We start from the raw sequence: 15,419 nt of genomic DNA, 5'->3' as shown, positions 1-15,419 counted from the left end.
AGACGAACACTATCAAAATCCGTTGAATATCAGTGATCTTAACTATCACCACCGCAGCAAAAGAGGTGAACAGGTTTTTGATGACAACTTTGGTTGGGGTCGGAGTCATTCCAAATAGTGTGAAGTCAACATTTTGCCTGTTCTTTAAATGTGTCCCTGAAATGCCGTAAAAGTTGCTGTGTAATATCAAAGGCAAAGAGTTGAATGTCGACATTCAATTCCATAAATACATTCTAAGTTTATTATTTTGGATTGAAGTGTGAGTTTCATCGAAATTTTTGGAAGGCGCTGGAAGGAGTAGTAGGTTGGGCCGCAATTTCAAGAAAGGCTCCTTTGGCGACTTGGACGTAAGAAATATTTAGTTCGACCAGATTTGTTGACATCTGCATAATTATTTGCTTAACTCATGTCAGATCAGTTATTTTTTTAATTTTGCCAGTTTCCCTTCTGGCAACCATATCCTTATATGCCGAATATTCGCGCTAATTGATGGCATGCCCCATTTGACTGCAGTTCCACCAGCGTGGTGTTTCTGGTTCCTCGAGGATGGCTTTTTGTTCCAAGTTAAAATTCGAAAGGATATCCTTAGGATCCGTTTCCCTATGACCTCTAATAATAAGAGACTGAGTCCTTAAGGCTGGCGGAGTACCTATTGAAGTATTTAATCCTTTCTTTCTGATTAAAGAGTATATTTTGTTGTGGTCCGCAATAGACTCAGCCAAAATGAGGGTCTTATCTGCTTTGCGTTTCTTAATAACAATTTTAGGCATTGCTCTTTAAGGAATCTTAAAAATGATAAAACATTTAGTTTATATCCAACGATGTTGGGGATTTTCACTCTTGTTGCCGGGTGAGGAGAATCTGAAGGGACAGGTTTGCTTTCTGGAGGGATCTTCGTCAGAACACATGCTGTCGTTTCCTTCTATGCCTATTTCCACCCCCCAATGGACACTGTTTGCGTTGGCGCTTTTAGCTCAGATGAAGACTATTGCGGTGCAGGTAGCTTTAGCACGTAGAAGGTATCGCAAGCTTGCTTTCTAGAGATTTAATTGAATGAATTGCGTGTTAAACGGGAGCGCATGTTTGAGTCATTGAATGAGGACATATCGTCTATTATTGCTTGCAAAGCAAATTGTGTTCAATTCAATGCGTCTAAAACCCAATGCTGTCTCATTTCAAATAAACTCTATGCTCCCCCCTCCTCGCAATATATTCTTGTCGATTGTGTGAATATTCCCGACTTACCCTCACTCAACATACTGGGTGTTAACATCTTCAGTAAGCTCAGCTGGACCGACCACATCTTCGGCATTGCGAAAAACAATTTACACATTTGAGCGGGTACAGGATAACTGCACTGTCTGCTCTTGATAAAATTCAACAAGGAGCTTTTAAACTCATCACATTACCGATGAGCATTACATCACAAAATGAATCTCTTGAGCACAGACAAAATGTTGGATGTCTTTCTCTCGTTTATCGTTATTATAATGGTCACTGCTCCCAGGAAATATCAGATCTTATCCCTTGTAGAGCCTCTCCCAACCACAACACCCGGCTAAGTAGCCGCTCCCATCTCCATACTCTAAGGATCAGTGCTAGTCGCATCGTGAAATACCACGAATCCTTCTTATCTCGAACTATACGAATGTGGAATAAACTACCATCTTCTGTCTTCCCGTCTGACTACAACATACAGATGTTTAGGCAAGGAGTGCATCGCCACTTCCTTTACGCTCAATCTCTTCCCCATTCCAATCCCTAACTTCCTTCCTCCTTGCCAAGGCTGTGCTATAGCTTTATAGCATCAGAAAATTTCCCCTGAGCTTTGCCATCATTATATAAAAAAAAATTACGCCCAAGTAATACTCCTTGTTCAATGTCTGACTTTCTGTTTATAATTCATGATACAAAACACAATTTTAAATAATGAAAATAGTGAACATGTGAGCATCACTTGATTTTTCGCTCTCTTCATTCGTAGAATGCAATTCATTTACCTGTTGTCTTTATTGCGTATCATACTCATAAGTTAGCTCGTCTTTAGCAATGACTTAGTTGATGCGGCGCACTGAGCCATGGAAAATGCTGCAAATTCTGTTCAAATGGAATACACGAAGACAGACAGATGTTCTCAATATGGCGTCACTTTCACAATTACTGAGCTGTGGCCCTGAAATTTAGGTGGAATGTCAATAACAGATGTGCCAACCTAGCAAAAAAAAAGTAGGGTAAAACTGTGTGTCCGGATAGCTGAGTGGTTGGAGCACAAGGCTGTCGTACGGAAGGTCGCAGTTCAAACCTCGCTGGCGGCAGTGGGATTTGTATCGTGATTTGACGTCGGATACCAGTCGACTCAGCTGTGAATGAGTACCTGAGTCAAATCAGGGTAATAATCTCGGGCGATCGTAATGCTGACCACTTTGCCTCCTACAGTGTTCTGTAGTGTACCGTTACGGTCTTGAATGAAGTGCTCTAACACATTTCAAGGCCGTGATCCAATATAGATTGTTGTGCCAACGATTATTATTAAATCTGGGAACTTTTTGATCAAAGTTGTATGTATGATTACAAACAAAAGTTTTACTGAAAATATGTTAAAATAGTTTTAATTGTGTCACTATTTGCTTCCAGAGTAACACAACCAATTTTCATAGGATACCTAGTATCTTACTATTCACACCCTGGCGGCAAAATCAAAGATGCTTGGTTGTACGCCGGAGGGGTAATCCTTTGCAGTGCGCTGAACGTGGCGCTGAACCATTCTTTTATGCTGGGTCAGGTTCACTGTGGCATGAAGCTCAGGATCGCTACAATGGGGATGATCTATCGTAAATCCTTGCGACTGAATAAAACTGCTTTAGGTGATACAACAACTGGGAAAATCGTTAATCTAATTACCAACGACGTGGGGAAGATGGATTTCGCATTGATTGGATTCAATGCACTTTGGGTTGGACCCCTTGAAACTATCCTCATTGTATATCTCATATATCGAGAGGTAAGTAGCTGCGCCTGTTGAATTTAGAAGATTAATTACTTTTTCTTTCAAGATCGGGGTCTCCTCAATAGCAGGGGTTATCTTCTTGTTGCTATTTATACCAATCCAAGGAATTCTAGGAAAGAAGATTGCAATGTTTCGAACGCAAACAGCCACACGAACTGATGAACGAGTTCGACTCATGAACGAAATCATACAAGGGATACAGATCATCAAAATGTATGCATGGGAGCAGAGTTTTGGAAGGCTCGTTGCAGCTGCCAGGAAAAATGAAATCAAATCAATACGTGCCTCTTCGTATATCAAAGGAATTATGCTTTCATTTATGATATTCATAACGCGATTCTCCATCTTCATAAGTTTGATCGTGTATGCTCTCCTGGGACAGCACGTCACCGCCGAGAAAGCGTTTGTAGTGACTGCCTATTACGGTATCCTGCGACAAACAATGACCGTCATGTTTCCGCGAGGTAACTAAGCTTTGAAAATACAATCCATCTTTTTAAATTTAACAACTAAATAAATGAATCCTTATATTTGGATATGCAGGCATTGCCCAATTGGCCGAAACGCTTGTCTCGCTCAAGCGTATCCAAAGTTTTATGCTTTATCCGGAGACGCAAGTAAAACATCCTGTCGATGATCACATTACTTTGAATGGAGACCCACATACTTATATTTCAATTACAGATACAGATAGTGAAGAAGATACTGTCGTCGATCTAAAATTATTTGCTAGACATCATAGAAAGCGTGATTCAATTGACCAGGGGATAGATAAAGGTTATTTGAAACTAACTAATGTTAAAGCGAAATGGAAAAGCGATTCACCTGAGTATACGCTTGATGGCATTAGTTTTGAAGCGAACCCGGGTCAATTGATAGCTATCGTCGGTCCTGTCGGATCTGGAAAATCAAGGTAGGATCACTTAATTTCATTTCAGTTACATTTTTGCCAGATAGAAGATATCATCCATATCCTTATAGGGGTTTCTTTTTGTTTTCCTTCTTTGGCCTGTGTCCAGTTTGATAGCTCATCTATATTGAGTTCATCACTTTTCTTGGTCATAGTTAAGATGATGTTTTCCTAACATCTAATATCAAAATTGATCTCGAGCAACTTGTCCAAAAATGGAATGATCGCCTCATGCAACACGGTTTTAGACTGAATCTGAATAAAAGTGAATTTTTGATAACCGATCCCACCGAAACTAGTACAATCACTGTCAGCGGCAGTGACCTGCCCAGAACGGAGCGATTTAAATACCTCGGGTCAACGCTATCAGCCAATGGAGAACTGCGCTATGAAATTGCTTCACGCATTAACGCAACCTGGATGAAATGGCATTCCAAAACTGGTGTTCTTTGTGATCGACGTATCAACGAACGTCTCAAATCTAAAATTTACCGCAATGTTGTCCGTCCTGTCGCTCTCTATGGTTCCGAGTGTTGACCGACACAATGAACACAATGAACGGCGTCATGCGGTAATGGAGACGAAAATGTTGCGTTGAACGAGTGGCGTGACACCTTCTGATCACATTCGAAATGAGGATATCCGTGATCGATATTGAGTTGCACTGATCGTGGAAAAATTGCGAGAGAGGCGTCTTCGATGGTATGGTCACGTAATTCGCGTTAACGAGAATTCACTTGCCAAGATAGGTCTGAACATCAAAAACGATGGTAAATAACCAAAAGGCAGTCCGAAATAACGGCAGCTTGATACGCTAGATGGAGATCTCGCACGATTGCATCTAGATCAGGCATTTGATAAAATAAAATGGCGAAACTGATCACGACAAGCCGACCCCGCTTGTGAACGGGACAAAGGCTGAAGAAAAAGAAGAAGGTTCCGATGGAGTCAAGAGGCTTTTCAATTCCCATCTACCTTATCAACCCATATCTCTGTTGGTAGTTGAGTTGTTTCCTATCCACTTCGATGTTCAGGCTCACCTTAGTTAAGTCCGCCATCCACGTGCACTTTTGCCTGTCAGTTACGTCTGAATAGCCCGCATTTGTCCGGCAGCCGTTAGGTGGATAGGATACAATTGTCTGTCAGTTTTGCCTCTTCTGGTGTCCGTTGATCAAATGAAAAATGATTCGGCCAAACGACCAGATATGTTTGTTTAAGCTGTGAATGAGGATTTCATGCTTGCTTATGCTGTGAGTGAGAATGAATTTTATGGGCCTCCTTATAGCTAATGAACATTTTTGAAAAATACACACAAAAACATCTCAAAATTTCGTCTCAACTCCTTCCACGTTCAGAGTTGAACTAATGATGATGGGGCTTGCCGGTACATGGATGGTGCATTCAGTTCATCTGGTGGACGGGTGCATAGCGGGCTCCTCTGGCGTAACCAACGGGCCGGCCTGTACGTGGATGGCGGGTTTTAGTGAGCTCGAATCAGCGCGGATAACATGGCAATTATGTCCTCATTTAATCATAGCAGGTTTTGCTACTGATACAACCCAACATTTTGATCTCCGTTACGTTATGATAGAGGGGCGAACGTCGCTACAGTATATTTTGCATTTAATACGCTCACTGACAAGCCGATCACAAAGTACTGCAATTTTGGAATTCAATTTCAACTGGGTTGCGTTGATGCATGAAGCAATTTCAAAACATTTTCAAACATTTACCATCAGCGAAATTAGCGTTTATGTTCCCTGTCAAAGTTGGCAATTGTCTGCAATATTCCAAATGTGTCCTTCCAAAGCATTTTTGAATTAATTTTTCGTTTTGGTATCGAGGGAGTCCTCCTAAGCACCGGACCTATTAGAGAGAAAATTTCTCTCATTTATGATTTGCGGTTTCGTCCAGGGCAACTCATCAGACGCTGCCTCACCTCTGCCCTGGGAGCAGCGTGACCGAGGTGGTTACCAGGTGGTATTTGTTCTCTTTTATTAATTCAAAAATACGTCATGTGTATGAATTATAACGAACACAAATCCGTCTTGTAAAATTTTTAAGCCTAAGCCGGTCGAAGCTAAAATAACATTTTTTTCTCCCATTCTTTTTGGTCCACGGGCCCATCTGTTTGAGGTTACCACCCAATTTAAAAAAACAAACAAACGATTTGCATTTTCGACCAGTGTAAATGCATCGCATCAGACGCTGCGTCACCTCTGCCATGGGTGCAAGGAGACTGAAAGAATATAAGATGAAAGGGAGCGAATAACGCCCTATAATCACTTCGTATACTCACAGTTTAGAGGTAAGGCAGCGTCTGATGAGTTGAGTGTGTCCCAAATAAAATAGTGGCTCATCTTCATAGAGAAGGGTGCCCGCCCCAGTTCGTTCAAGACGAGTATGGTTATAATACTGCAAAATCTTTGATTTGTTTATAGAACATTGACGAAAACAAAAGATTCTTGGATTCGACATATATCCGCTAATACTAATTTGGAATCATTGGAGCTAATCTTGAAATGAAAAATCCCCTCAACACCCTCTTTCTATTTCGTTCGTTTCATCCGAAGTGACTTACCGCAAAACGTTCCAATGCACGACTGAGTCTCGAGGATCTTCTTGGCGTACTTACAAGCAAGAAATGCAGGGTCATAGAGAGAAAATTGGGGCCTGTGATGAAAATTACGCCACACCGTCGAAATCGCACAATCAATCTACTTTTTTTAAAGTTGCTACCTCAGAGCTTCCTAAGAAAACTGCGGGCTCGAGGAAAATCACCCCTCTTCCCCTGTTTCTCTCTCAGAGGGGAGGCCTGCGAAGTTAGGATAGCACGCCTCTACTTGGTTATGAAGACAGTGTTTGGATAATTTATTAAGAGTTTGGTATGGATTTTGAAAGCTTATCTAGCGAATCTTTTGCTCGGCGTTACCTTGGTTTACACGATCTGCGTTGACTCACCATACTAGGGTGGAGTGCCTGAGAATTGGATTGGTATTGAATTATCGAATCGGAATGTTTGGTTCTTTTTTGTTGTTGTTGTTATTGGGAAATTTCTGTTTTTAAGTTTGAGAGTTGAGTGAAATTATCACTTATCAGCACAGCCCGGCTAGCGTCCTTTGTGATTAATGCATCAGCGATTTAAAATCTGTCGCAGTCTCAATCACCATGATCCGTGCTCGATATGAAGTTGCACTTAGCTTAGTGAAATTAAGAGAGAGACATCTTTGATGATATGGTAACTAGTGAACTGATATTGGCCCGAACATTCTATCGAGCCAACCCCGAAGGTTTGGCACCGTCTGATGAGTTGCCTCTGCTCTGGTACGAAACCGTAAGCCTCCTTCGTCCTCTTTTAATTCATTTCAAATAGTTTTGATACGTTTGCCCTTGTCAACTTTTTTTTTATATTCATATCGTAAGGCATACGATATCTCTCGAACTTTGAAAAAGACGAGTATTGCTTCTGGAATGGTGAACTCCTGGTGATCGAACTAACGCGAATCTTCGCGAATTTTATTCGACCATAGTGAGGCAAAGCGCCTTGTTTCGCTTTCATCTCAAGATGGCTTTTATTCACTCCCTAATTCCTTGACGCATTAAAAATAACCAATGCGGGGTCGCACTGGACTCCCCCTTCCGCTTCTAAGTCAGGGAATTCCTTTTATCAACGAAAGGGGAGAGGACGAAGGAGTTGCTAGTTCAGAAAACCCTTTGCTATTCGGTCCCTCCATCGATCGAGCTCAATCTACTTCGCAACAAGAAGAACTCCAACGTAATACGCAACATAACTCAATCTACAAACGCTCTTCAGCAACTCACTAACAATTTTGTCCGGAAAGAGCTTTCACCTTTCAGAAGAGAAAAGGGTGTGTTCGGCGACGTCCGCCATGCCATTGCAGAGCACACCACCTGGGGGTCGTCCCTTCCAAATCTTATGCAGGTAAGACTGAAAATTTCCATATCCACTTTGAAATTGGATAAGGAAGTAATCAATCCCACTATGCCTTCGGTTCAGCCATGGATATAAATTGCCGCGCAGTCCATCGGCCTCTTGACCCATTTTGCCAAGAAATTTGCCGCTCAGTAAGTATGCGTTGACGTCCTTCACGGGCAACCACTTCTCTTAAATCGGTCGGTCTTGCGGCTGTAGATGCCTTTACTTTTCTTAGCAAGGAGGACAACGGCGATCACTCCTACGATCAGCCGATTACAGCCGATTCTTAGACAGTACGCTGAGCAGATACCACTCGCGAAGCTCCCCGTTTCTGCACTTGAACAAAGCGCTTACGATGCATCTCCTTGTCAAGGGCATCAGCCCATACCTCCCCGTAGAGCCGAACGGACTACGTTGCTCCCACAAGAAGACGTCTCCTGGTAGATAGAGGGCCCCCAATATTCGCCATTAGCGGATAAAAGGCCGAAACTCCCGCTGCAGTGCGCTCAAAGAAGCTTATATTTTCGAGTCGAGCATTAAACCAAAGTATTTAACCACTGGTTTTGACACTATTCAACTCGCCGATCGATATGGGACGCTGGGTGGGAGTTCTCTTTCTGTTCGAGATGATTACTTCCGTTTTTTCCATTGCAAGGCTAACACGCCGCATCAATATACCAAGTCCATGTCTAGAGAATTATGCCCGTACAACGTGGTCCATCCAGCCGGTACTTAGTACGCCATGTTTTCGCAGAGCACTGATTTTCCGGGTGACAAGTTGATAGCCAAGTCCTCACGAGTCCTTATTTACCTCGTTGACTAGGTTCTGCCAACCATGAGATTTGTTTTTATTTATCGCCCTTTGAAGTCTCCTTGCCCATATGGCGCATCCCTTCTCGCGGGTGTGTAAACCTTGTTCTAAACGTGTGTGCTGCTGTGTGTTCAAGAGAAGGATCCTCCGAAAAATGTTTGGCCCCCTACATGAGGATGGACGATTCCGTAGCCTACATAACGACGAAATCTATGAGCGATGCCATGACCGTCAGGTTGTGGATAAAATCCGGCCCGGTAGGTTGCGGCGAGCGAGTCACTTAATCCATATGGGTGATGATGATCCAACCCGAAAGTCTATATAGGCAATAACCATGATAGAAAAATAAGACGTGGTTGACCCTGCCTGAGATGGAGGAATGGCGTAGGCCGGGACGCCAAATAGCTTTTAGAGATATCAAATTGGTGGTCTTCGCCGCAGGTAGGCCTGGACTGGATACCAGATGATGATGATATGTAAATTGTGGTTTTATTCTTCCCAACCCCCAATCCCGAGTAAAGTTAGAATGCCTTAAACACAGATATTCAAAGTTTTGACGCATTTTTCCGGAAAACAATCTGAAATATAATTGAATGAAATTGTCCTTTACAGTGTGATCCAAGCAATTCTCGGTGAAATGCAAATCGAGTCTGGCTCTGTGGAAGCAAACGGTGTCCTATCATATGCGCCCCAGGATCCTTGGGTCTTCAGCGGAACTATACGGCAAAATATCCTCTTTGGCTATCCAATGGAGAAAAGACGCTATAGACTAGCAATAAGACAATGTGCCTTAGAAATAGACTTCCAACAATTTCCATTCAGAGATCGAACAATTGTTGGTGACCGCGGTCAGTCACTATCCGGTGGCCAAAAAGCTCGGATAAGCTTGGCACGAGCTATCTATCGAAGGGGATCAATATACTTGCTGGATGATCCTCTTAGCGCTGTAGATTCGCACGTCGCTCGACATCTATTTGAACAATGCATGAGGAAATATCTGCGGAAGCACATAGTCATACTGGTTACCAATCAGCTCCAATTTCTAGAGCAAGCCGATAAGATTATTGTGATGAAGGAAGGAAAAATTGAGACTATGGGAACCTACTCTCAGCTAAAGGATTCCGGAGTTGATTTTACCAACTTGCTTTCTGAGAAAGAGGATAAGAACGAGAAAGAAGAGGATGATTTAGTTGATCTTGTGGCTACTGCCGCGCTCCTTAGAGAAGCTTATAATCGACAAAGCAGTATTGTGTCCATAACCTCAATGGAAGAAACGGAAGCCGCTCCTGATACTCGTTTACTAATGCAAGAAGTACAACAGTATGGATCAATTGGGTTGGCTACATACAAAAGATACCTGCAGGCGGGTGGTGGACCTTTTATTTTTATCATCATGTTTTTCTTTTGTGTAGCAGCACAATTGTTTGCTTCAGGTTGCGATTACTTCTTGGCATATTGGTGAGTCTTATTTTCATGGCTATTCATAAAGCATTTCACCCTCTAACTCAATTTTTAATTTTTTTTTAGGGTGGACAGAGAAGCCTCGCTAGAACTTCATCAAAATCAGACTCTCGAAATCCACTCCACGATGGATTTTATTGTAACAAACGATACACTTCCTACCGAAATTCAGCCCAGAGAAAGGGATTCAATTGACATTGCTATCTTCACTGCCCTAATTCTAGGCACAATTATTGTTTCATTGAGTCGCAGTATCCTAGTGTTTAAAGTAGCAATGAGAGCCTCGAAAAATCTACATGATGCAATGTACCGGGGAATTAGCCAGGCGACAATGTTCTTCTTCAACACGAACCCGGCTGGAAGAATCCTGAACCGTTTCTCGAAAGATATGGGGCAAGTCGACGAAGTTCTTCCGTCCATCCTAATCGACATGATACAAGTGTTCTTTACCCTGATTGGTATTCTAGTAGTGATTAGTGTGGTAAACGTATGGTTCCTGATACCAGCTGCCTTTATAGTTATAATTTTCTATTTCTTGAGAGGGTTCTACTTGAAAACCTCACGAAATGTAACTAGAATGGAAGCAGTCTGTAAGTAGTTTTCGATTTTGGAACCGTTATTAGTATTTATAAATGATCTTTTTAGCACGATCACCTGTATACTCCCACCTATCGGCTTCCTTAAACGGACTATCCACGATTCGAGCCTTTGACGCACAAACAGTTCTCATTCATGAATTTGATGACCTGCAGGATGCGCACAGCTCTGTTTTTTACACAATGATCTCCATATCACGTGCATTTGGACTATGGCTGGACAGTATTTGTTTGATATATATCGCTCTGGTAACGCTGAGTTTCTTTGTGTTCGGCGGTGAAAATCCAGGTAATGTAGGCTTGGCCATCACACAAGCAATCGGTATGACTGGAATGGTTCAATGGGGGATGCGACAATCTGCCGAACTTGAGAATATAATGACTGCTGTCGAACGTGTTACCGAATATGAAAAGATTGAAAATGAAAACCGATTAGAGAAGGCTATTGAGAAGAAACCACCGAAAGAATGGCCAGAAAAAGGACACATCCGCTTCGAGAATCTTTCATTGAAATACGTACCGCATGAAACAGAACATGTTCTAAAAAACTTAACATTTGAAATATATCCTCAGGAAAAGGTGGGAATTGTTGGGAGAACAGGAGCCGGAAAATCGTCCTTGATCAACGCCGTGTTCAGACTTTCATTTAACGATGGCGATATTTTGATAGATAGTCGTAATATAAGAGAGATGAGCCTTCGTGATCTCCGATCAAAAATTTCAATAATCCCGCAAGTGCCTGTTTTATTTTCTGGATCAGTTCGATACAATCTGGACCCTTTCGAGGAATATTCTGACGCTAAATTATGGGAGGTCCTAGAAGAAGTCCAATTAAAAAGTGTTGTTGCTGAACTACCAGATGGACTACATACAAAGGTTACAGAAGGCGGGGCGAATTTTAGTGTGGGCCAACGTCAACTTATTTGTTTAGCTCGGACCATCCTTCGGGAGAACAAAATCCTTATCATGGATGAAGCCACGGCGAACGTTGACCCACAAACCGATGCTTTAATTCTGTCAACAATACGAAATAAATTCAAAGACTGTACCGTGGTTACTATTGCTCATCGGCTAAATACTGTCATGCACTCAGATAGGGTCATAGTGATGGATTCTGGAAGGATCATCGAATCTGGTGTGCCTTATTTATTGCTTACTGAGACGAATTCGAAAATTTTACGCCACATGGCGCAAGAGGCGGGGAAAACAATGTTTAGTAATCTATTGAAGATAGCAAAGGAGGTGAGTTTTCTACTTTTCTGTTTATCCATAGTAAAGTGTGCTAAGATAATTCACGCTCACCATGATATCTGCTTACTTCCAGTCGTACGAAGCAAATAAGAAGGAAGCCTAAACTATCGCATTGAAAACGGTTGTGTCATCCTTAATTTTATGTATGTCTCAACGTAAATGGAGCTTAACGTAAACGTGAAATGCCATCGACAGTTCTAAAGTATTTTTAACATCCGAGACTATAATTTAGTGAAATATTTTATATGATTTATGATGTAATTATCACTCGAAGCAAATTATATATACAAAAACATACATACACGGAAAGATTATTGCTCGTATTATATATATTTTGAAAAAGTTCGAAAAGTTTTTATTTCAATTGTACCTAAAAGAAAGTTCGCATCTGCTCAGTGACTTGGGGGTTAAGAATACCCTCAAAGTCTTCTCTGTTTGTCGGAAGAGGCGACTAAAAGGGATAGAAATTTGTGGGCTAGCAACCTGCAAATTTTGAAACTAGCTATCAAAATGTCAGCATTGCCTTGGATATGGACTAATATCAGGTTTGGATTTTGGAATGTGTGCACGCTCCTCGACAACGGTAGCAAGGGTCCTCAGAATGCTCGCTCTTTCTAACTTGAGCGGGAATTCTAACGATATAAGCTGGATATCTTGGAAAGTTTTGACAAGACTCGAGGCTGGAGATCGGGAACGTGGACACCATGGACGATGATGGAGTGATTTTTGAATGGGGACTTTTGATGTACAAGCCATATCCGGATTTCAACACTTTTGGTGTGGTGGACCGCTATAATTCCAGTGCACGTTTTTTCGTAAATTTCTGAGGACGATGTAAAAAAGGTTGTTGTTGTAGTAGGTTTTAGTTGCCCCCCCCCCCCCCGCCAGACTAACAGAAAGAGCTTAGATCTCTGGCCCAGCCAGTGGGGACGAGAATTGGCCAGGCCTTCGACCTGTCACTCAGTTTTTGGGCACTGGACCCCGTGTTGCCAGGCTTGTTGTATTTAGATAACCCACGTAAGTTTCACAACGTTGTGTGCGTGCTTGCAAGCAAAATTGTGTCAGAGCCTGCCCGTGCAGTAAAGACACGTGCTACAAGTTTAGACACATGTAACGTTTTTAAGTTATGTTCTATATTACTTTTTCTAGATTTTGTATTTTGTTACAATGCCAGCTATGTTAGTTTTTAAGGTTTTGTGTGAAAGAAAACCTTATTAGAATAGAGTCGATGTCTGTCTGTCTGTCACACCCGATTTATTCGGAAACTGTTGGACCTTTTATCACGAAAATTGATGAGAATGTGTGGTCTGTTGTTCCCTTTACATACGACGCCATTTTATGTTAAGTTTAAGAGGGGGGGGAGGTCTCCCCATACATATGAATGGAGGGTACACATTTTCTTTGTCATAGAATGTGGCCATGTGGGATATCAAATGAAAGGGCTCAGTACTTTTCGAAACTGGTCTCATATTTAATATCGGGTGAAATGTAGGGGTGTGAGAGCTCAAAATGTGACCCTCAAAAAGTGTAACAGGTCTCATTCTCAGAACCTATCCAACCGAAAAATCTGAAAAAAATCACAGTAGTGTATCTAAACGAAATCTAGGCCTCAAAATACATTCCGTTGCGATATCTGCACAAATAAAGCTAATAATATATTGGCATATTTTAGAAACTTAGCCGGTGTCCATAACAAATACAAAGAGGAGTGGTGAGAGGGAGCTTCCTTGATGAATACCAACAGAGACATGAAGCGGTTTTGATACACCCGCCATACTTCGAACTTTACTTGTCGGATCGTGGTAGAGCAATTGAACCCAGTGCACGAGTTCTTTTGGCCCTAAGTGTTGTCGGAAAGCATACTAGATGAGTTTGTGTGGCACACGGTCAAACACTTTCTCTAGATCCAGAAATGCAATGTAAATAGGGCGATGCTTCTCACGGTGTTTCTCCATGAGTAACCGCGCAGCGTGTATTGCGTCAGTAGTTCCGCAGTTTTGACAAATCCGGCTTGATTCGCGGTTATTTCATCGATTTTGTGAATACGATTGTCAAGAATGCGTTCAAAAATCTTCATGGTATGGGAAAGTAACCGGATCGGACGGTAATTTGAACATTCTGCTGGATTACCTTTCTTTTTCCATTTTGGAATTGTGGTACTTTCTTGCCAGTCAGATGGTGTTAGGTCCCATCTCTTCGCTTTCCAGAGCTCAGATGCGATGTCGTCAGATCCTGTGGCTTTCCCCGATTTCATTCGTTTTATTGCCTCCTCGACTTCAGTTGCGCTGACAGTGAGTCCTTGAGGGTTTTACGTGGGTACCTGTCGTGGAGACTTAATCCCATGGTCTTCTTAAGACACGGATTGATTTTGTGATCACAATCAGAGCCCCGTTGTGACAGGCAACAACGGTACCAGTCTATACCAAGTGCCTGGCGTAGCTTCTCGGCCTTATGGCTAAGATCAAAGTGTAGTTGCGCTGACAGTTGCGTCCATGGTGTTTAACCTAGGTACCTGTCGTGAGACTTAATCCTACAGTCCTCTTAAGACACGGATTGATTTTGTTACCACAATCAGAGCCCCGCTGAGACAAGCAACAACGGTACCAGTCTGTACCAAGTGTATGGCTTAGCATTCATACTGGTGGATGCAAGAATTACCTAAATCTCTACCGAACTATGGAGTACGGCACCCGTGTTGATACGCAACACCACGTCGAGGCCAGAAGGTCTCTTCTCGCTTGAGCACAACCACAACCACCATGAAACTCTCACTAGGGGGGCCAACCGCAAATAACCGAGCTGTCCTCACATACAACAGGAGTTCACCCGAAGTATGTCAGTCCAGGGGCTTTCCCGGTTCCCATGGTACCAGTATACCCCTGGTAAGGTTTCGTGACCAATTTGCCACTTTAGATGAGTCCCCGTGCAGACTCGGGTCTGATCGCCCTAATTAGGTCTTTGGAGCATTCGCCTACTGAATCACGGCCGGCAGACCAAAGTGAGTACAGCGGCTTCCGGTGCCACTACTATGGAGGTTCTCCTCGACCACTTGGTTTTGGTTTGGCCGACAAGATTGCCGCCTCGTCTTCCTCACCGCCACCTCTGAGCACCAGTTGAGCTGACAGGTGGAACTGGTCCAAATGTCGGCAATGATTGTGGAAGCGGAGGATGAACAAATTTTACTGTTTCGAAGTATTTTCGCCATCTATCGGTTGCGGCTCGACGGTTGGTAAGCAAAGTACCGTTCTTGTCATTAAAACAACAGAAGTGTTCGATATCCTGTATGCTTTCGTTACGGCTTTTGGCAAGTCGATACAGATCTCTCTCGCCATCCCGAGTGTCCAGTTTATCGTACATATTTTTGTAATGGTCCGCTCTGGTGACTGCTTTCTTTGCTTCCCGGTTGGCATTCTTATAAATTTTCCAATTGGCCAGTACTTTATCGT

General features: G+C 42.5%; 1 protein-coding gene across 2 annotated transcripts in view; it reads left to right on the top strand.

Moving 5' to 3' along the window:
* The window catches only part of LOC119659002 (probable multidrug resistance-associated protein lethal(2)03659), a 28,051-nt gene extending 15,767 nt beyond the window's left edge, over positions 1-12,284 (top strand). For both annotated transcript variants that reach the window (XM_038066887.1, XM_038066888.1), the window contains exons 5-11: positions 2,635-3,001; positions 3,054-3,471; positions 3,551-3,920; positions 9,278-10,123; positions 10,193-10,716; positions 10,772-11,964; positions 12,047-12,284. In XM_038066887.1, coding sequence (XP_037922815.1) covers positions 2,635-3,001; positions 3,054-3,471; positions 3,551-3,920; positions 9,278-10,123; positions 10,193-10,716; positions 10,772-11,964; positions 12,047-12,076 — 3,748 coding nt within the window. In that variant the 3' untranslated portion in view covers positions 12,077-12,284. The remainder of the gene's footprint in view (positions 1-2,634; positions 3,002-3,053; positions 3,472-3,550; positions 3,921-9,277; positions 10,124-10,192; positions 10,717-10,771; positions 11,965-12,046) is intronic.
* Positions 12,285-15,419: the final 3,135 nt, after the last annotated feature.

This window comes from Hermetia illucens, chromosome 6, assembly GCF_905115235.1.
Source record: "Hermetia illucens chromosome 6, iHerIll2.2.curated.20191125, whole genome shotgun sequence".
Taxonomy (NCBI): domain Eukaryota; kingdom Metazoa; phylum Arthropoda; class Insecta; order Diptera; family Stratiomyidae; genus Hermetia; species Hermetia illucens.
This window is presented reverse-complemented; position numbering and strand designations above follow the sequence as displayed.